The sequence below is a fragment of the Plectropomus leopardus genome, chromosome 13 (assembly GCF_008729295.1).
Source record: "Plectropomus leopardus isolate mb chromosome 13, YSFRI_Pleo_2.0, whole genome shotgun sequence".
Classification (NCBI taxonomy): domain Eukaryota; kingdom Metazoa; phylum Chordata; class Actinopteri; order Perciformes; family Serranidae; genus Plectropomus; species Plectropomus leopardus.
In genome coordinates this window covers 10,995,028-11,015,853 of record NC_056475.1, presented here as the reverse complement: position 1 = coordinate 11,015,853, position 20,826 = coordinate 10,995,028, and the positions used below count along the sequence as shown (strand labels likewise).

General features: G+C 39.4%; 1 protein-coding gene across 2 annotated transcripts in view; it reads left to right on the top strand.

Annotated features, from left to right (window-relative positions):
• sgcd (sarcoglycan, delta (dystrophin-associated glycoprotein)) overlaps window positions 1–20,826 on the top strand; it is a 307,043-nt gene that overhangs the window by 148,352 nt on the left and 137,865 nt on the right. The window contains exon 1 of one of the 2 annotated variants that reach the window (XM_042498783.1): window positions 2,742–3,136. The exons of the other annotated variant lie outside the window; for it this stretch is intronic. Within the exon in view, the coding sequence (XP_042354717.1) occupies window positions 3,134–3,136 (3 nt within the window). The 5' untranslated portion in view covers window positions 2,742–3,133. Of the gene's footprint in view, window positions 1–2,741; window positions 3,137–20,826 lie in introns of those variants that run through there. 2 annotated transcript variants of the gene reach the window in all.

Here is a 20,826-nt window from a genome sequence, read left to right as displayed (position 1 = left end):
TTCTTTCTCTCTCCTGAGCTCACATGCTGACTGTCATGCACGTGCACTCGCATATGCATGCTCTCTCACTCACACATAGTTCGAGTCAGTGAAGCTTTGCTGCTATCCAGAACATGCTGCAAAAGCAAACAGAGTAACATCAAAATGTACATAAATGAATACAATAGGTACTAACATAGATTACCAATTGCCAAAAGTGAAAAAGCACCACAAACTAAAGCCCATAGAGCTGAAGTTGCTCCTCTCGAATGCAGTTTCAACAAAAAACAAATACTGTAGCTTTCCTGAGAGTAGGATTACGTGTAATCCCAGGTTGATGTATGGCATTAGTTGTACCTAATAAACTGGCAACAGCGTCTTTGGAAAGGATACTTACTTTCAGTTGATACTAGTACAACTCTAAGCTTTGTGGCTTAAAGGGACAGTTCACCCCAAAAATAATTGTTTTCTACCCTAACCTGTGGTGCTCTTTATAAATCTAGATTGTTTTGGTGCGAGTTGTGAGTGTTGTGGATATCAGCTTTCTCTCAAATATAGTAGACCTTTATGATATTCGGCTTGTGGTGCCCAAATTCAGCAGAACAGAAGGCAGACATCTGTATGGCTGAATATGGCTATTAAGTTGGCAAATCACACCAAAACATTTTTTTTTTTTTTTTAAATCTAGATTTAAGAATAGTGCTGAAGATAAGAGGAAAAAACATTTTCGGGTGAACGGTTCCTTTAAAAAGGGCAAGATGACACAGTCAATAACCTGAAAGTGCTAAAAATTCAATATTACCATAGATCCAAAATGTGCCAAGACAACATAAGAGTCCAACTTCTCTACATTACACACTATGTGCATTAAAAAGCATTCTTTATGTTTGAAAACTTGCTTTGCTCTTTGTGTTTGATAGCTTAAAAACCTTTGACATTTGCACATCAAGGGTTTGAGATGCAAGTAAAAGCAATGCTGTAGACTTGAGACTTGAACTTGAGTAGGACTTAAATCAGAGATATGCTATTTTGATGCTTGACTTACTTCAGACAGCATGCAAGGAAGGGATATACTTTGTACAAACTGCTGTGAGCCAGTGGAAAGGCTACAAGGAGGACGGTAACTGTTATAATCATCCAGAATGTGCATGTTTTCTGCTGGAGAGGACAAAACTGATCAGCTTAAAGCAGCTGAAACAACAAATTCTTGTGCAGACGCAACAAAACACAGCAGGTTGTTTGCCAGTACCCTCTAAAATGACATCTTTTAAAATGACATAAGTGCTCCTTGTGTCTGTCACATGAACTTACACAGCATCTTGCAGCATAATGGCTTCAGATGAATGGAAATGTATTCATAACCATGAAGACACACACCCACACACATGCATATGTCAGACACAAAGGGGTTTTTAAAATGTCAGACATGATTGCAAAAGGACAAAACAAATCCGAGAAGATTTTCTGAACTAATTATGCAAAATCTCATCAATATTTCTGTTTATTTTCCAAGTCCTTTATTAAACCTTCAGAAAATCCTTGTTATAAGTAGCACCCCTCCCTCAGGCCATTAAGTGAACTGCAGTGAATATCCTGTTGCTCGCACTCCATAGCCGTGAGTGAGCACCTGGCTGTGCAAAGGCCAAAACAGTGACAAACACAAGACTGATCATCGTCATGTTGATCATAGGCTGAAGCATACATTTCAGTCATATATTTCATAATGTTGCTATGTTTGTTCCTGTATTTCATTTGCACCATTAGCTCCAAGATACTAAGCCGATTGCAAATCACTTCATCCGCTGACATTGTGAACAACCAACTGTAGATCCATGTAGAGTAATTACTTAAGTTAAAGTTAGCTGGCTAACTTTTCTCAGAACCCCAGTAATTAGTCCTAAAACCCGAAAATGAATCAGCATTTTGGAACCTCTGGTTCCCTCGTCTCTAAGTCAGTGGGTTTTTTGAAAGTGTTTTTGGTTAAAAGCCTAAATTAATGGCTAATAGTTAACACTAGTTAGTAACATAATAATTTCTTCTATGACATAAAATGCATCAGGAAATACCCCACTCTCAAACTGTGAAGCTTTTATGTGTCTTTAAAAAGGCAGTTGTCAACAAGTGGCTAATTGAGACAGAGCATCATCACATCGAGCTGCACCAAAAACAGCCTTACAGCCTCGTAGCGGTGGTGACCATAATGTAGTTAGTTTTAGCCTAGCAATAGCTTTTTACATCTGGCGCCTGCATTCAAGCTTCAGTAATCCTGAAAGTGGTGCAATGATCCAAAATCCAATGGAAAAATCCCATAGGCTTTTTGACGCAGAGAACCAGGGTGACATTAGCATCCAGGTTGATGTTCAGAAAAAGTGGTTTAATTGATAAAACAACAAAACTTCCAATTCAATCTTTATTTTGTTTGGCCATCAAGCAACTAAACTCACAAATACAAACCGTGTATAAAAGAATGGGAGATCTTTCCCATCATTCCATGCAGCCATGAACAGTGTTGGAAGTTGCCTAGCAGCTTATATACACATGTATGGTCCAGCAGACTTGTATGACTCTATGTGATATACTTTGCACCACACAATACACACATGAAGAAGGGCAGGGCTCAGAGTGCTGGAGAGGGAGGGGTCACCATGACCACACAACACTCTCAGGCAAGCCCCGCCTCTTTAAACTTCAAACCCACATGTGTCTCTGCTTCTAAATCTGGCAGGAAGGCAGGGCTACAGCTCGGAGAGACAGAGTGCTGGAGCAGTGTCCACAACAGAGCCTTCAAATAAAAAAAAAAATAAAAAAGGAAAAAGAAAAGAGGGAGACAGGCGGGTCACAAGAGTCCACCAAGCGTCCAGGAAACAGCTCACAGCTCAGGGACTCAGCCAGAAGAGGCGGGGAGAAGTTTGTTATTGGAAAAGCTGACAAGAGAGCAAGGCAGCGGGGAGGGGAGAGAAAGAGAGGTGGCTGTCTGACTTTGACTTTAGTCAGTGAAGGCCTCATGCAGCTTCTTAGCAGCAACTCAATCCCATTTTTATCTGCCTGACACACCTCGACTCTGAGCAGAGCTCACCAGGAGCCCAGAACTGAGCGGAAGTAAAGAGAGGAATAAAGAGGAAACAGGAAGGAAAAGGGAGAAAGAAAAGGAAGCATGGTAAGTTTAGTTTCACTGTTTGGATTGCTTGTTGGTGAGGCTGTTGTGGGCAGGGAGGTGGGCTGAGCTTTGAGTGCAGCTACTTTATTCCTTCAAAAAGTGGACCAAATCAGAGCTGCGGTTTCTCAATTTTAGTTTGCAGTTTTGCTTGTTTCCCTTGGCAGAATTTTTCAAAGTTTTTTTTTTTTTTTTTTTTTTCCCTCAATTTGTGCTCACTGGCCCAGAAAAAAGAAAAAAAAAACATTATAACCACTTTACAAATGCAGAGCCCCCGAGACTGAAGCAGTTAAATTAATTTATTTGTTGTGAACCGAGAAGTTGGGAAGAAATGAAGCTCAGGAACTTTATTTTCTTTTTCTTTCAGAAATGAAATTGCAAGAAAAGTAATTTTCCAAGGCTGCTTGCTCTAAATCTCTCCCCCCTTTTTACAATCTTTGTGTACAGAGAGAGGGAGGAGAAGGGTGGGTGGGCTCACTGCCCTACTTCCCCATATCAGTCCCTGCAACACATTTGGTTTCAATTACTTTGTTCCTCTGGGGAACAAGCTGCTATAAATAAGTAACAAGAAGCTGAGTGTGGATGGGCTGCAGCCTACTGTTGGGGTTCGATGGTAGAGGAGGAGGAGGCGCATGCCTTAACACTGACTCTGGGTGGGAGGGATGAGTGGCTGGCTCAGTTGTGGTGAGGGGGCGTGTGTGTATTGTGGAGAGGAGGTCTTGTTTAGCTCCAGTCTCTGTGTAGCTCACTGGGTAAAATTCAGTCTTGTTTTTAAATCAATTGGGACAGTACTGTCTCAAGCTTTGGATGCCTGCCTTTTAGCATAAAACCAACCATTAATTTTCAAACAATCCTAAAGGTGAAGTGTGTAAAATTTAAGAGGATTTTGTAGCATCTAGCAGTGAATTGTACATTGCAACCAGCTAAAACTTCTTTTATTTATCAGAGCAAATTATCTACAGAGGTTTCTTTTTCTCCAAAACAAACAAAACTTAATGAAAACAGCTATAAAGCTGTTTCAGGTCCCAGATTAATGAACCTCTGACACAGTTTGGCTTCTGAGGGACAGGCTGCTAGTCTACAACATGCACAACCCTTGTCTCTCTTAAGATAATGTGTGCTCACCTTTTTTTCTGATCCAGACGTTCAGGAGGTTTTTAACATGAGCCAAATTGTCCTTAAAGGTCTGTTCCTTTCCAAAAGGAACAGACCTGGTGTTTTAAATTGATCAAAAACCAAATAAAGCAGTTCCAAACATTGTTACTCTGGCGCTGTTTATTGCAACTGGGCTTCATACGGTGGCCGAAGTGAAAATGCAAATGGCCGTATCTGGAGCCAGTGTTTGATCTGACCGTTTTAGGATCCACTCCCTACGTAGATATACATGGCTCATTCTTAGATAAGGCTATACAAAACTATTTTCTTATTTTCAGGTGATTGTACACTGAAAACATACATATTTTATTTTATTCCATTTCTGCCAAAATACCCCCCCAAATCATATACACTGGTCTTTTAACTAGAATTTAAACAAGTTTATCTGCAAAGCCCCTTTTTATCTCAGTATTAAAGTTAAAGTTCTTAAGTTCTAACTTTTGTGACTTATGCCAGGTCATTAGTGTCAGCACAATTTGGTTTGTGCACTCTAGAGCCCCCACCTCTTGCTCTAATAACTTATAAAAAACGTGATCTAAAGTTCAATTACTTATTTTATAATTGTGCCACTGTGAGCTTGTTTATATCCAGACAGAAAGCCAATGAGTGGTGCCTTTTCCCAAAGATTTTTCAAACCCAAAATTGCTGCCTCAGGTTTTGCAAAGGTCTCATTATCCCAATTCTGTTGACGAGATTTTCCGCGGACCTCCATGAGCGTGACGAGACAGAAGTCTGGCTGTGCTTGATCGCACTTATTGAGATGCAACATTTTTGCTGAAGATGTAGTCTCGAACATGAAAAATCAGAACTTCGCTGTGTCCTGACCAGCAGGGACGAAGCGCTCTGATCAGACTATCATTTGGGTGAAACACCGACTGATTGCTTAAATTTTACACACGGTGTGAAGGATGTTTAGCCTGCAAGATTTGTAGTAGTTGAAGTTGAAGAATGAACAGCAGTTGAAGTTAAGATGAAAGAAATTAGCAGCGACTAACGTCTTACCGACAGCCATCAGAAGTTTTGAGTGTCTGCACTTGTTTTTACATTGCTGTCATTTGTCTGAAAGGAGCCTCTGCCACCAGCAAACTCGGGAGTCCATTCCCTCCCACTGTGACATGTAACACAGCCCACCCACTTCAGGACACACAGCAGCTGTCGCTCCACACACAGTTATATTGGGAACAGAGTCAGAGCTCCAAATATCCGCTGACCTTCCAGCCCCCAGCCCCAGCTCTCTGTCTCTGTCTCTTTATGGATGTTTTACTGTCTGTCTGCATGTAGCTCCCAACTGTCTACTGGTACCTCTCAGATAAGATATAAACAGACAGTCCGGCCTACACTCACTCAGATAGAGTATCAACATATTTACAAGCAGTGTCTTCGGCAACTGTTTGGATACACAGACATTTGGAACCTGTAGGAAGTGAAACCCTAAGCAATTCAGTTCATATAGGTTTTTATGATGTTTTTGCATACTTTCTTAGCCACAGTTGCAGTGTAGTAATGGGGAAGGCCTTGGTGTGTTGGATCTTTTGGTCAGTTCTATTTTGGTCTATATTATATCAAAACTATTGGATGGATTGCCATTTTGTCCAGACATCTGTGGTCCTTTAAGGATTAATCGTGCTTATTTTTTTGATTCCTGACTTTTCATCTAGTGCTACTACAAGGTGGACTTTCTGACTTTTTAGTTCGGTTTTTCTATAATTAAGATTCTCTTTGTCAATAAGCATTGCTGTCCACTGTGGTGACCTTCAATAAAAGACACCAGGCTATAACAGAATAAGCACAAACACCTCTAGACGCATCAGACTCTGTGGTTCTAACTCGGTATTCTGTTGTATACGAGGGAGACATTGGATTACCTGAGCTCATTAATCCTGAGTCACAGACCCTTTTTTCCAATTTAAAAAAAAAAAGAACAGAACAAAAACATTAGGGCTCGTATTGCTGATGGTATGATATAACCATTTATAATGAGAAATACTGTATTATCATATTAACTTGAGGAGGGTTTCAAACACATTTTTCAGTAGTTATAACTGTGGATAAAAAAGTGTGATTAAAATAGAGCCCTTAGTTTTGTTAATGTTAAACTTAGATGACTTATCCTCAGTTATACCCCCCTTAAAATTAGCTTTAAGCAAATTATTAATGCTGTGTAATATATAAAAAAAGATGTAAAGGTTCTTGATGTTACAAAAACATGCAGGCAACAGCTGTGACAACTGCAAGCATCATTTTAACTTTGATTTGCTGCTTCTTTCATGTACGTGAACCGTGGCTCATGTCAGAGCATTGTCTGTGACTCAGGAAACCTGGCAGTGTTTCCACCCACTGAGCGACACAGGGGACTATGCCACTAATACAAAAGTCATCAGAGTCTTTCCCATCCACCAGTGTGAGATGTGAGCTGTTTACTGAGTGTCTGGAGGATTGATCTTTGCAACAGATCTTTGCAGCAGAAGTTTGGCACATTAGAGCAACACTTCAAAAGATCTCTTCTGATCAACATTTAGCATCTAACCAGCAGCTCTGAATTGAGGTTTTCACTGCTCCGCTGAACAGGAAGGACGGAGACAGAGAGTGGGCACGCTCTGATCATTGGCGTTGCTAAAATGTTAAAATGCTAAATCTTTATCATTACTAAAAAACTGCTTGCTTTGCAACTTGTTAAAGGCTATGGAAAAAATGTGGTACTTTTGAAAGAGCAAGCGAGTGTGAGAAGTTACCAAGAAAAAGAGAGCAAAAAGTGAAGGGAATCAACCATTTATTTGCAGCTGCAATAGAACTAACAACACAACCCAAGCACCATGTTGCTTACAATCAGACTTTTTATGAAAGGAAACTCCCGCTAGCTTTTTCCAACGTGGAAACATATAAAAAATATACCAGCCGTGTTGCGTGGTGTGGGTGGACCACAGAGACAGAAGGCACTATAGAAACATGGATATGCCAGTTCAGTGAGCAAATATGATACATTTGTTGCTTTTTTAAGACATAATACAGTGGTTTGTCTTTTATACACATCCAGCAGTGTTTGCTGCCGGTTTTTCACCCCTCACAGTCACAGTAAACAGCACAGACCTAATTGTTGTCAGTAATCAGTTCACATGTCCTGATTTGATTATAAAAAATGTTTGTATTAGACCAGCACTCACCAGTTCACAGGACTATAACAACATGATTTTATCCAAATAAGCAGTGCTGCGTTTAACCCAGTAATGCTACTTTATAATTTATGTTGGTACACATGAGGTAGTCTCGGTCCATGAATGGTTTAGAGTCCAGCAGGGAGTGTTTTGTTTGTTTGTTTGTCTGATTTGTTTTATTTTGTGTGTTTATTGTTTTTATTTTTTAGCTTTACAAAAGTAAACAAAACCAGCATGTTCATACAAACAGCCCACATATACAGAAAAGTAGCCTAATAAACACACACCCCATTAAACACACAAACAAACAAAAAAATCCAATCCAAAACCCAAAATACACATGCCACAAAACACAGATCCAGCAAAACCACTGTGCAATTTTAAATAGTCAAAGAATAGACCCCATATTTTAGTGAATTTATTAGACAAATTATTCCTATGAAAAGATATTCTCTCCACCTGTTTTATCACAACCAGGGAGGAGTGGAAGATTTCCATTACAAAAGGATGATTTCTATTTACTAACATTTGCAGTTCCCTTTCAAAGTGTTTCTGTTTGGAATGGGGCCATTGTTTGGCCTCTTGTATTGCTGCTTGCATCTTTCTTGAAAAACACTTCACACCTTCACGCTCAACACTTTGCTTTCTCAGGTCCTGAGCAATACACCCGCCATGGCAAGATAACCTCTTAGCAAAGCTGCAGTATATGAGTTTGCTACAATGTAGCATCATCAGGTTCTCTTTCTTCATCTGTTCTTGACTGTAATGTAGAAACTGACGTTGAACGAGCTGTCCCCACCATGCCGTTGTCTGGTGCAGCAGTTAGTAGGTGTCCCTTCTTAATACACTACAGTGTACATAATTCATTACTAATATATATTTCCCATAGATCTCAAGAGCTCGCACTCGACACTGTGTCCTCTGCAATACACCCACCAAGTGTGAAGTTGGATGAACAGTTATTGAAAAAAAAAATAAATAAAAGGCCAGACAGTGACTCTTCTATTTTAGTTAGATGTTGCATACAGGCTGCTGGTTGACTGCACTCTTTTTCTTTTTCAAATTCATACCACATCCAAAAGTCATTGTACTGGTAATGAAATCTGCATTAAATGTTGCAAACATGTACAGTTATTCTTGTAGTTTGTTGTGATGATTCAGTTGTTCATTAGCAATAACTGTGCATATTGCAGGCGCAGAGTGTTTATGGATTAGAAACGACTAACTTTGTTTCCACAAACACTGGGCCAAACCATATCACACCTGTCTGCAGAGGTGTTACAGTACCTCTGACGGTGAAACAGATCCAGTGTGACTCTGATCAAGGACACTGTTCATCTTCAGAACAGCTTTTAAGCAATATGGCAGCGGGTACACAGCACTGTACAGCTGGCAACATGCCTTTAGGACTCATAGTTCAGCTTTCTGCCACCATAAAACCACCCGAGTCTGGAAAATTGTGAAGAATGACTCATCAGACCTTTTCATTTCTGTGCTACTGAGAATTACAGAACATCTTTGCTTGTTGACATTGGACAAGAACAGAATGGAAGTGTTGCCAGAGAGAGCTGCAGTGTCAAAGTGTCCTGAAGTGTTGATCTGATGTATTGTGTATTACAAACTGATTGCTCATGCATTAGCCATAACACTTTTATAAGATATTATGTTATTGTGGGTGTTTTTTAGGTGTATACCCCCGAATAAGTTAATGCAAATTTAGAGGAATAGTTAGGACATTTTGGAAAATACTGTTGGATACTTTCTTGATAAGAATATCATTGCTACCACCACGTTCTCATCCAAAGTTGTCACATATTGCCACTTAGTCAGAGCACTTTTGAGTCTACACATTACACTTCACGTTCTGTGCTCTTGGTATCTTCCTGCGTCTGCTGTTGACATTTCAGGATCCACAACAAACGCCGGGATGTCAACAAAAGCGTATGGTTAGAATTAGGCTACAAAGGCACATGGTTAGGTTGGTTTGGCTCTACATTCTTATGGGAAGTCAACATCGCCCTTCTGGGGAAAGTCCGGGGTTTGTTAGACCCATCCACGGCTCTTCGTACCTGCCTTACCTTCCAGCTCCTTACATCCTTACTGTCAGCGTTTCAACCTGACACCGCCCAGCATCATATCATATGGCCGCGACAGGTTCTGTCAACTGACGCCACAGGTCCACTTATCATAATGCCATGCCAAGTTCTGTCCATAACACTGCAAAAGGTTCTGTTTGGCTGCGTTACAAATTGATGCTGCCCAGCGTAACGGTGGCTTTTGGGGTCGGTATCTTAAGCCGTAATCACTGACAATGTGGCAGTATTTCAAGACTCTAAAATGACAAGGGGCCCTTACTACTTGTATGATAAATTTGAGGCTACCATGTGTGGCAGAATATTTCTTTTCCATGCAGCCGTGAGAGTGGTATTAGTATTCATGCTTTTCCACCCTCATAAAACATTTGCAGGGCATTGTGGTCAGACCTGTCTTCTTTTTCTTTACTAGTGCCATGCTACATTTTCTAACGCATTACTGCTAATTCTGCAGTACATATGTACAGACAGCACATATTACCCCCGTGCTCATCATGAGATGCATCTTCAAACATTGTTCTACAGATCCACTTGTTCAAAAGTCCACAGGATAACTTTTTGGATTTCTTTGCTTCACTGTAGCTTTTTGTCCTTTTTGTTATTGTTCATCATCACGGTTTTCCAGATTCTTTTTATTCGCCCCATTAGGTATGTTTACATTTTTGTCTGTTTTTAAAACTCATATATTCGTCATTTGAGGTCACTGGTTTGAATTTGAATCATAATGGCATTCCATGAATCAACTGTGAGGATTTATTTTTATAGATAAAGTCATCTCCCATGCAGTGTTTCTGTTATTTTCTCCACCCTCCTGCGGACAGATGGATAGATAGAACTGCGGGAGGTAGGGGTGCAGGGGGTCTGAAAGGAAAGATGAGAGGCAGATGAGTCTGAGAAGAGGAGGTGAAAAGAGGAAGAAAAGTGAGACAGGAGAGGATAGAAGAGGAGAGAGGGATTTGCTGAGTGAGTGATAATTTGAGGATTAGACTTTGAAGCAGGAATCGAGTTGTGCAGAGCCAACCTCTTCGCACATCCGCTTGGCATGGCTCCTGCAAAGTCATTTCCATGGAAATTATGACCCCACCCCTGTTGTTTGTGGCCATTTTGCCAGGGGGTAAATAGCGCCTAAACCCTCGAAAGCAGAGTGATTTTACAAAGGACATCAGGCAAAAAGATTCAGCAATTATATGTGTGATATATCTGTGTGTGCTTGATTCTCTTTGTGTGTAGTTTTTGCCCACAATTTAATGAGCTCCGTCTGTAAAAGCGACCAGACACCTGGGGATCCGTTACAGTCGTCTTAGTATTTATTTTCTTTCAAAGTGTGATCCAGCCATCAGGCAGGTCAATTAAGAGGGAAAGTTCTTATTTACTGTGACGGACTGGCAGAGCCTGCTGTCTTTTCACATCATTACAGCCTCCTCAGACCTCGGCCAACCTGAGCTGCAAATATAATTAGACTCCACTGGTCAATCAGTTACTTTAGTTGTAGATGTACGACATACAAAAACAATACAAAAATAAGTAAAGTGGTATTAAATGTTGGAAACTTTTTTTTCTCTCTTAAACTTCAATGCAATTATCCAGGTGTTTCATGATTCATATAAGGGCCTTCGTCTGCTTTATTTTCAGAGAAATAGCTTTTTTATTACATTGCTGATTGTGCACAGTGTGAATTCTGTGATTGCAACCACGAATTAGAAACATTAAAAATGTATTTAACAAAACAGCATCTCTCTAAAAGGCATACATCAACCTTCCAAATTCCTCATAATTGAGAGCCGCAGCACAGTATGTTAAAATTGGAAAGATTGACTGTCTGCAAACAACACTTGTCTGCTTTTTTTTTTCACTCCCCCAACAAAATTGTTTCACTGAGACAAATAACACTAACTGACTGGTCTGCTGACAGATGAATGTGTGTTTGATGACAGTGGGCTCGTTCTGCCGGTTTCAGTCTGCTAATTGATGGCATTGCCTTTGCTGTGAACATTATGTCAGAGTTTGCTTCCATGTTTAAGCAGCTTCATTTATTTATCAGTCCATTTTTGTTCAGATATTTTTACTATAAAACACACCCTTTATGCTGTATGTTAACAAATAGTTAACAATGCATAAACTCCAAATTTAAGTGTAAAATTTAGAAAATGCACAGTAAGCACAGTTTTGTGATTTGCAGGAAAAAAAATGCTTCTAAACTGGAAGTTAGACAGTTTAAAAGTCTGAACAGGAAGCTTAATCAACTAGAGGAAAACATACAAACCAGTCCTTTTCTATTTATGTAATAAAAGTATATATAAAGGCATCCTTGTTTCATATTGCCCAAAACAAACAATTTAATTGAGATTTAGCTCCTCAGAATTGCCATTAGAGGATTCCAGAGACACGTTTTAAATCAGACTAGAGGTAAAACTTCAATTAAACACCTGGGAAAGCAGCTAATATTTTCTATTCCGGAGCTCATCTTTTGGTTGTGATGCACTTTATTGTTTTTTAGCTGAGATACCAAAACTTGGTCACTTATAACAAAGTCTGATGACATAATATATAAAACTTCAGTCTGAATCTGAAAGCCACATTTTGGCATTTGTTGTCTTGGGCTTTTTGGAAGTTATTACCTGTAAACAGTTAAGGCTTTTTGACTCTAATTTGCTGTTTACATGACTTTGGGGTTGATTACAGCCACAATTTAGTATCTCAGATATTAATTGACAAGGTGTTTGTCATATTTTAGTACCAATTAGGAGCAGAGTTTTGTTCCAGTGGCATTTCCGTTGCATTTCTTTTAGTGTATTTCTGTTGTTTTGTATGTTTTAATGAAGCTTCTGATCAGTTGTTGGATCTCTTATCTGTTGCAGCATACTCATGCCATCTGTACGTTCAGTTTTTGTTTGCTGAATTCTAGCTTGTAGTGAAAATGAAGCCACAATATATCTTATCATAGCCGTAGAAATGACAAATTACACTCTCCATGCAGTCTAGAGTTCTTCTGAAGCTGAAGTCCTGCTAGTTGCGTTATTGTATAATACATAAGATGTTTTGTCCCTGCAACAAACCTGGATGCATATCCTAAGAAATATCTGCTGCAGGCCAGCAAGGAAACACTATTAGGAGAAAGCCAAAGCCACATATTAACTTCAACTGAACTTTAAAGCATTTTCATGAAGACTGTGGATTTTTTAATTTATTTTTATACAACTTTAATAGCCCTGTCTGTTCATGACAGTGGCAGCCACCCAGTCGCTCAAATGCTTTCTTTTTAAAGAAACATTTTGGAGGAACTTAATTGCTGCCTTATGTTCAGTAACTTTTTTTTTTTTTTTGCCACAGAGGAACGGCCGTATTGGTTGGACATATCTGCAAAATCCCAGAATATGTCCAATGACCATGTTTTTGTTGTTTTGTTTAGTTTTTTATGTTCAAAACCAGTGTATTATTAAAATTCTCACTTTCTACTTTATCAGCACATGACAGTAATGCGCTTAAAGGTTTGGGAAAGCTCATACTAACGGTTAATAAGAACGTTCACTTTCCACCCCCTCACATAAAATGCAGAAAATTGCTAGGTGCAGTATTACCAAATATGCACATAATTCCAAAGGACACTTAGCTGTTTTTTCAGTACAAAAAGTGCAGCGTTTATGCACCACACACAAGTCATAGAGCGTCGGTTGGGGTGGATGTTGGACACATACCATGTGCAGGATGCCTGCACACTGTGCTTCACGCCCTGCGTGCGGTTAGGCAACAAAATTACTCATGTTAAGGGAAAGATCCTGGTTTTAGTTGACTACTGAAAGTAAACACACCCTTTCACATCTTTCCAGTCTCTGCTGAAGTGTCCAGCATTTAACCAAGACTACGTTCTTTCAGCGTCAAGGTTATGCCCCTTTTGTTTCTCCACTTTACTCTGGAATGAACAAATATCTCTTTCTCTTCTGTACCTCTATCTCTATATCTCCCTCTTTGTCTCTTAGTTTCTGTGCACTCGCTCTCTCCTCTCCCCTCCATCCCTTTTGTTTTCATTTATTTTATTATTATTCTGTAAATTCTTCCTCTGGTTTTATCTCTGTATATCTCTCTCTGTCTCTTCCACTTTTGTCTCTCGTTTCTCTGTTTTTCTCTCAGTATACTTATCTTTTTCTTCTTTTTCTTTTTTTTTCTTTTTTTTTTTTACTCCAAGTCCCTGAGAGAGAGCAGCATGACCGATTGGCACTTACCATAAAAATTGTTGTTCTAAATAGTCCCGACTCCCAAACAACGCAGTGTCGTGCATACTAATGATTGTTCATTATGCATCAGAGAAGATGGACAACTGCAGCCAAGCACCTGTAATGATGATGCTGTGGATGAGCGCAGAGTGCGGTAAATACCACAGATGTTTACCGGAAACCATGTTTGAAGTGCAGAGAAGTCAAAACGGCCATCAATCAGCTCGTAGAGAAAGATTCAGTCCAAAATGAAATTACACATTATTATGAAAAATCTTGATGCACAGACAGGGTGAATTAGACGTTGTGGATGTTACCTTATTTTGAGCTCCAAATAAACATGTAGTATCACGAGGTGCATGTTAGTGGTGTGTTTTAAAATCATTTCAAAGCACTGTTTTATGATATGACATTGCTGGTTTCAAGTGTTTTCCTGACCTTTTTGGCGAGTCAAAAATTCCTTCAGTCGCTCTTTGTCACTTAAACATAAACACAAATTTAGGCATTTACTTTCATAAACAACTGCTGTCAGTCATGTCAAGTCTCCCTGTCTGCTTTAAGGAAAACTTTCACAGAAATATGTTAAGGCTTTATTTTATTCACCAAGCAAATATCAGCAGTAGAATTGTGGCAAGAACATGAGTGGCTGTGTCTAAGGTCATCTTCTGAAGAGAAAATTAGGGACAAATGCAGACGCTATTTGTTGATTTATTTTAAGACTGTATGAATATCCAATTGATTTAGAAAACTATATAATGGTGCAAACTGTGATAACACAAAGAGTTAGTGGACTTCGGCCCAATCCCGATTCTCTCCCTTAGCCCTATCACTCCATTTTAAGTGCTGCTGTGTAGTGTAGGGTGTCTCATTTCTTTTGGGGGATCAAGAGGTAGTGGTCATCCAGAATGTAAACAAGCATATTCATTCATGTTAGGTGTTAGCTAGCTAATGCTATTTCAACTGTTTATCAGTTACTTAAGCTTACTGTTTTAACCTTTGATTCATCAGTGTTAGCTAACTAACTTACATATGTGCCATTGTCGGCTACTGATGGCGTAGTGTCATCCCATTTCCTAGGTTAGGTTTCAAATCCTATCTCTTGTGGTTCCATTTTAAGGGCCTCTACTCGGTGTAGGGCACTCCAAATCTAAGCGAAGGGTCAAGGGGAGGAATTCAATTTGGCCTTTGTGTCATGCTGAGTACATTTTGTAATTGTTGTAAAGCTGTTTGTTTTGCACTGCGGGTAATTAAAAAGAATTAATATCTTACGCAGGTCAAATGTTGTTGTCAACCGATAAGGAGTAATGATAACAATGGCAACCGACAAGAATGACGCTCTCAGTCTTCTTCTCAGTTTTCAGAGATGTTGTTGTTTGTTGTACATGTTGCAAAACCAGTATGTTTTGCATTAGTGTGGACTTAAAATCATGTTAGATTCAGGGGGGTACATTAGTGTCTGGCAGTTGGTGAGTGAAATTGGTTAGAGTAAACGCAATGTCACAATGAAGGAATGGAGGGTGTTGTCTGATATCAGTCAGTGTCCTGTTACTTGTACATTTGAATGTGGTCTCGACAGCAACAGAGCCTCACAGTTCAGCTGTGTTCTTAAGCGTTTGACTTTTGCAGACCAATTTCCTGGTTCAACTTTCACCTACAGTCCATACCGCAGTTATGTGCACACACACAGTGTAGTGTTTTCTATGAGAGGACTATTTATAACCAACACTTTGGGACCACTCGCTTTCTGTTTGACCTCCAAATTAGTGGTAAAGCTAATCTGTTTGAAACGATTTGATGGTCTGACTTTTCCCCTGTGGTGGGCAGAGTTTCTGCAGCTAAACATTCTTGGTGAATACTGAATACATGACTGAATAATGTTTAAAAACAGAAGATTCCCCTTGCAATGTTACATTGGATGCCACAGAGACAAAGGGTGTGGGCATGGGAGACTGAAATACCCCCCCCATCCCTGCATGTAAGAAAACAAGACAGGAAGTAGAACAGTTATACAATTCCAGTCTCTGAGTGTTGAGATAAATCCTCTCCCACTCAACTTTTTCAAAGCACATTTGCACTCTGGAGCTTCAAAGTAAGCAGACAAATCCTCAAACTACCAATCTCATGTCAGAAGTGCTATAACCTTTGACCTAGTTTCATCTAACAGTTAAAAATAAACAGAAACTTCAGATGATGGTCACCCAGGGAGGTAAGATCTCCAGACGACTCCAGTATCTCACCATCTTCTTAAGATATCTTAAGATCCTGATGGACCTTTCTAACGCCTCCACTGCTTCTTTCAGGCCCTTTACGTCAAAGACTCACACTGTGCGCTTTTTTTTTTATTCTCGGTTCTTGATTTTATATTTCACGCTTAAGCTGTCATTTATTTCCCCACACTCTTCTGCAGCACACCTTATTTCCTTTATTATGTACTTCCTCCTCTTTTTGTTCCTTTGCAGCGCTGCAGGGTCATCGAGTTCTTTATTTGTGTCCACTTGTGCTGAAAACTAAAGGACTCATATCACTTGGAGGCACTTTGGATAAAAGTGCTCTTCAAAAAGAGCACTCTTGAAAAATAAATGAAATGTGCTTTCATGCAGCAGTAGCAGAGAAAGCTGATATTGGTCGATACTTCGCATGTGTCACCTCAGAGTCTTTCTTCAGTTTATGAATTGAGGACTGTCTGTCTGCAATTACACAAATCTTGCTTTTTTTTCGAGTGACTTATAGCAGACAGCTGGGAGAGCAAACCATTTTCCATTAATGGTGCACAACGCTACATGGTCCAACCGTGTCCTGTGACTTTTCTGCGTTTTCTGCTGGAAATGGAGATAGGCTGGTTTCTAAATCATTGGATTACATAAAACAGTTTATGTAGAGGACAGTGTGTCAAACTGAAGGATCATAAAGCAACTTTGGACACTTCTTACAGTCTTCTTTTTTTCTCTCTATGTCTGCACAATGGATGATGGTAGTTACTGCCACTCAGTTGTTCTATGGCAGTTGTGAGAAGTGGATAAATTTACAGACTCAGTATTGAGGTAATTTCAGACAACAAGCAGTTACAGAGAGGGCTATTTTCTGCCTCAAAATGGTTTTTCTACTGGTGACTGTGTTCCCTATACCATACACCTTTACACCACAGCAGTGAACAAACATCATTTAAAACACCAGATTCTACGTTTGATTATCCAGTCTGGACAATGACTGTACATTAAGATGGACAGCACGTCTCCACTTTGTCCCCCTGTACAAAAATGAAGCCAAAATATCCCCGATATAGCCGCTTCAATCTTGTGCTGGTCATTTGGAGCCAGCCCCTGCGCAGTAGAGATCTCTGTGGTGTAGAGCTCAGGTGTCAAACTAATTGTGAGTAACGCTATCAATCGAGAGCACGGTAGCTGTCATGTTGTCCATCATTTTTAAAAGTCCAGGGTCTAGGCCACTGATATGTTTATGATCCTAGTTAGCTAAATGTGCTACATTGATTGTGGTGGTGGTATTGTAAATTCTTTCCCCGATACCAGATTTTTGTGATGATATTTTAGAGCATGTGGGTAGCACTAGCCTTCAGCGTTTGCTACAGGTCTTGGCCCGTAGGTGCTGCTGCACATTTCACCCTCCTGGGTGCAGAAGACATGTTTGTAGCGGCTTGCAATCTGAAAGAACCTTTAGAGTGGATTTATAGTTCAGTGACGATAACCAGAGACGGTTGTTATGCTGATTAGGTTTGCAAACTTCGTGTCAGGAGGTGATTCTAAAACAGAAGAGGAAAATATGTTATTGCTCATACAAGTAAAAGAAACAACTTTGTGATAGTGTCTGACATCACTTGCTCACATTTGCTGATGAACAATTATTATACACTTATGTTATATTAATTATATAATCATTCATAATAATGCGTGTGCACCTGAAAAAGCAGAATGGTGGAGCTACCTTGCTTTTGTTTTTTTCTTCTTTCTTTCCTGTTTCAATTAGCTTGAGCTTATTTCATTAAATTCAGTTTTATTTAGGAGTATGAACCATTTAAAATGCTTTAGGACTTAAAGCTATTCCATTCTGGTTCATTCTGCCACAGAACCCTAGTACATACATCAGGAATACATACAGGAACCAAAAATAACAATGTACAGCCTGCTTTAGTTGATGTGTAGTGATATAAATACCCACCTAAATTCAGAATTCATCAAACTTGCTATGCAACTGACAAATACCCAACCTGAGATGTTTGGGTATTAGGGAGTTTGGCCCCTAGGACAGTTGCCCACTTTCATACTAAGAAGTCAGACAGTTCACTGGACAGATATATGAAGAAAGAGATTATCATCTTTTTTAATGGGTGCAGCCTGAATGCTTTAAAAAAAAAGATGACTAGAATTGTACAGACAAAATGTCCAAAAAAGAAAGTGTAGTTATGCACCATTAGCATTTTTGTCATAAAAACACATCTAACAGTAATGATAGAAAAGCCTCATTTGCAAATAGTTCTTCGCTGAGGGATTATAGACATACAGAACCCTGATTAAATGCCAGAAACATTGTTTCTCATTGGTAGAGAGCCCTGCTGAGCACACAAGCAATGTGGACGCCCACAGCAAACGCTGCAGACACACTTCCAAGGATTGTGTCCAGGAAGGCGCTTTTGGCTGTGTGATTAATATACATTTACTTTGGTTTTGTAAATCGAAGTTGTGTGCCATCTGGTTGAACCACAGCAAATCCACAAGCCTCTGAAAAATCCCCCACAGACTTGCCCAATAGGCAGAAAGATCCTGCTAACGGACGGGCAGCTGAGCCAGTTGAAGGTGTCTGATAATTTCTGGATCACCATCAATCTCTGTGTAACACTAAGGAAACACTGAGAAATGACTGCAACCGAGGCACTAAACCAACCACTTCACCACTGGAAAGGAGTTTTTTTTTTTTTTTTTCCAGGGTCAAAGCTATATTATTTTTAAAAAGAAATAAATAAAAAGTACTCATATATACAGTACAATGTGGATTAATTGTTTTTCAATTATCCAATGAGAACTAGAATATAAAACATAATCTTGCCATCTAAAGGATGTGGCACATCAAAGACAAACACATACACATATAATAGTACTGCCTATTGGCCCCAGATTGATCTTATAAATGCAGGTAAAAGCAATAAAGCAAGCATACTTCTCAGGAAGTTGTTAGTTTCACAGCATTTCAGTATGACCATAAAATAGCCTCGCTGAAGCATAAAATTATGGCATACCATGAAGTTCATCCCAGAAAACAACTTTTTGCCTGTTTTTATTGCTACTCCAAGCACTTTTGCACTCTCTCTCAAACTTAAAGGGGACCTTGTATGCTCATTTTTAGGTCCATACCTTTATTTTGGGTTTCTACGAGAACATCTTTCCGACTTGATCCAACAGGAAACTGATCCTAAATCAGGGTGAAATTAACAACATCAGCAACCAAGATTACATGTCATTTTGACATGTAGCCACATATAGTGGTGTACCTCTACACTGGAAATTAGTGGAACGGAGTATAGTGGCACTTTCTACCATGATAATCACCAGTTAAAGATTGTAAACCAAAATTTACCCAGTTGTCCCAACTGGACACGTTCTGGTGGGAATATGACCAGAAATCAGGGAGAAATTAACAACAAACTAACCAAGATGACATGTTTCCCTGACTTTAGCATGTAGCTACAATTAGCAGTGTATTTAATGTAAACAGTAGCGTGCCTGGAGTAGATGACTGTATATAAAACCTGCTGTGATCCAATGTCATCCTGTAGCTAAAGTTAAAAAAATAAACAAACAAACCAACAGAAAGTAGTGGAGGGTGGGCTTGAGTGATGGCTTAAAATCAAGGGTCTAGAGATTGTTGTATTTGGTACAGATTTTGAAGCCCTACGAGACTTTATTTAATGTCATTTAGGAATAATAATATGAATAAAATAGACCTTACTTGACATTATCGTGGCACTGCAGAGGCGGCTGCTGCTGCACGGACACCTTTTAGTGCAAAAACAACCTTATATTTCCCTCTTCAGTATGTCCATATTTGCTGATTGCTTGTCGCCTGAATTCGATTTTCCCGTCAGCAAGCCATTAGTTTTCAGATGTCAGTGTCCATCAGTGGAACACCTAGAGTGGTGCAGCAGCATTATCAGATTCATTAGGCCAGGCTTTAAGGGTAGACCGTAAAACATAAAAGCTGTATCGAGTAATTCCTCTTTTACTCTGGTATAGCAGTTGTTGTTTTTCGTTTTGTTTTTTTTATTAACAAAAGAGTGACTCTTGTGCGTTTAGCTGTAAAACTGTTGCATCCCTTTTAATTCCAAAAGGCTTTAAAGTGAATGAAACAACGCAATATCGTGGCTTTCTTTTACTCAAGAGTTTCTCATGGGGATGGAGAAGAAGTGTAACATTAGTTCAGCAGGCACGTCTTGGACTTCATTTGTCCACTGTCTCACACTGACTCACTCTCTGCATCTCCTGAGATCTCATGGAGTTACTGCAGTTAGCTCCATCACTATTTCTGCTTTTCTTCTCTTTAAAAAGTAGAAAATATTTCTGACTCACTCCAAATTACTGAAATCAGTCTTACAAGTTGTACATTAAAGTAAAGCATTCAAATCAGTTGAAAAGTAAACATTGAAAGTACTCCAGTTTCTCATTAATTTCTCTACAATATATAAGACTTTCCACTGCATCAGTTTCTCTAAAATAACAATCACCAACAAAATAATTCTTGTTATGTGTGACTAAAACTAAAATAGTCCAATCACACGTTCGTTGGTGAGAAAGTTTTATTGCATTTTGTTTCAAGAAATTTCACTGGATTATTGGAAAATTGGTAAGTGTGTGTGCGTGTGTGCGTGTGTGTGCGTGTGTGTGTGTGTGTGTGTGTGTGTGTGTGTGAGTGTTTAAATTGAAGTCTTATTTTACTTGAAGTACCACCTCATTGTTCTTTATTGTATGTAAACACAAACAAGCTGTGAAAAGTTCTCACAGAAGAGCTCCTCAAATAAAGTTATTGTTATTATTCAGCACCATTACTTCCCCCGAGGCGGCTTCCACAGCCGAGCG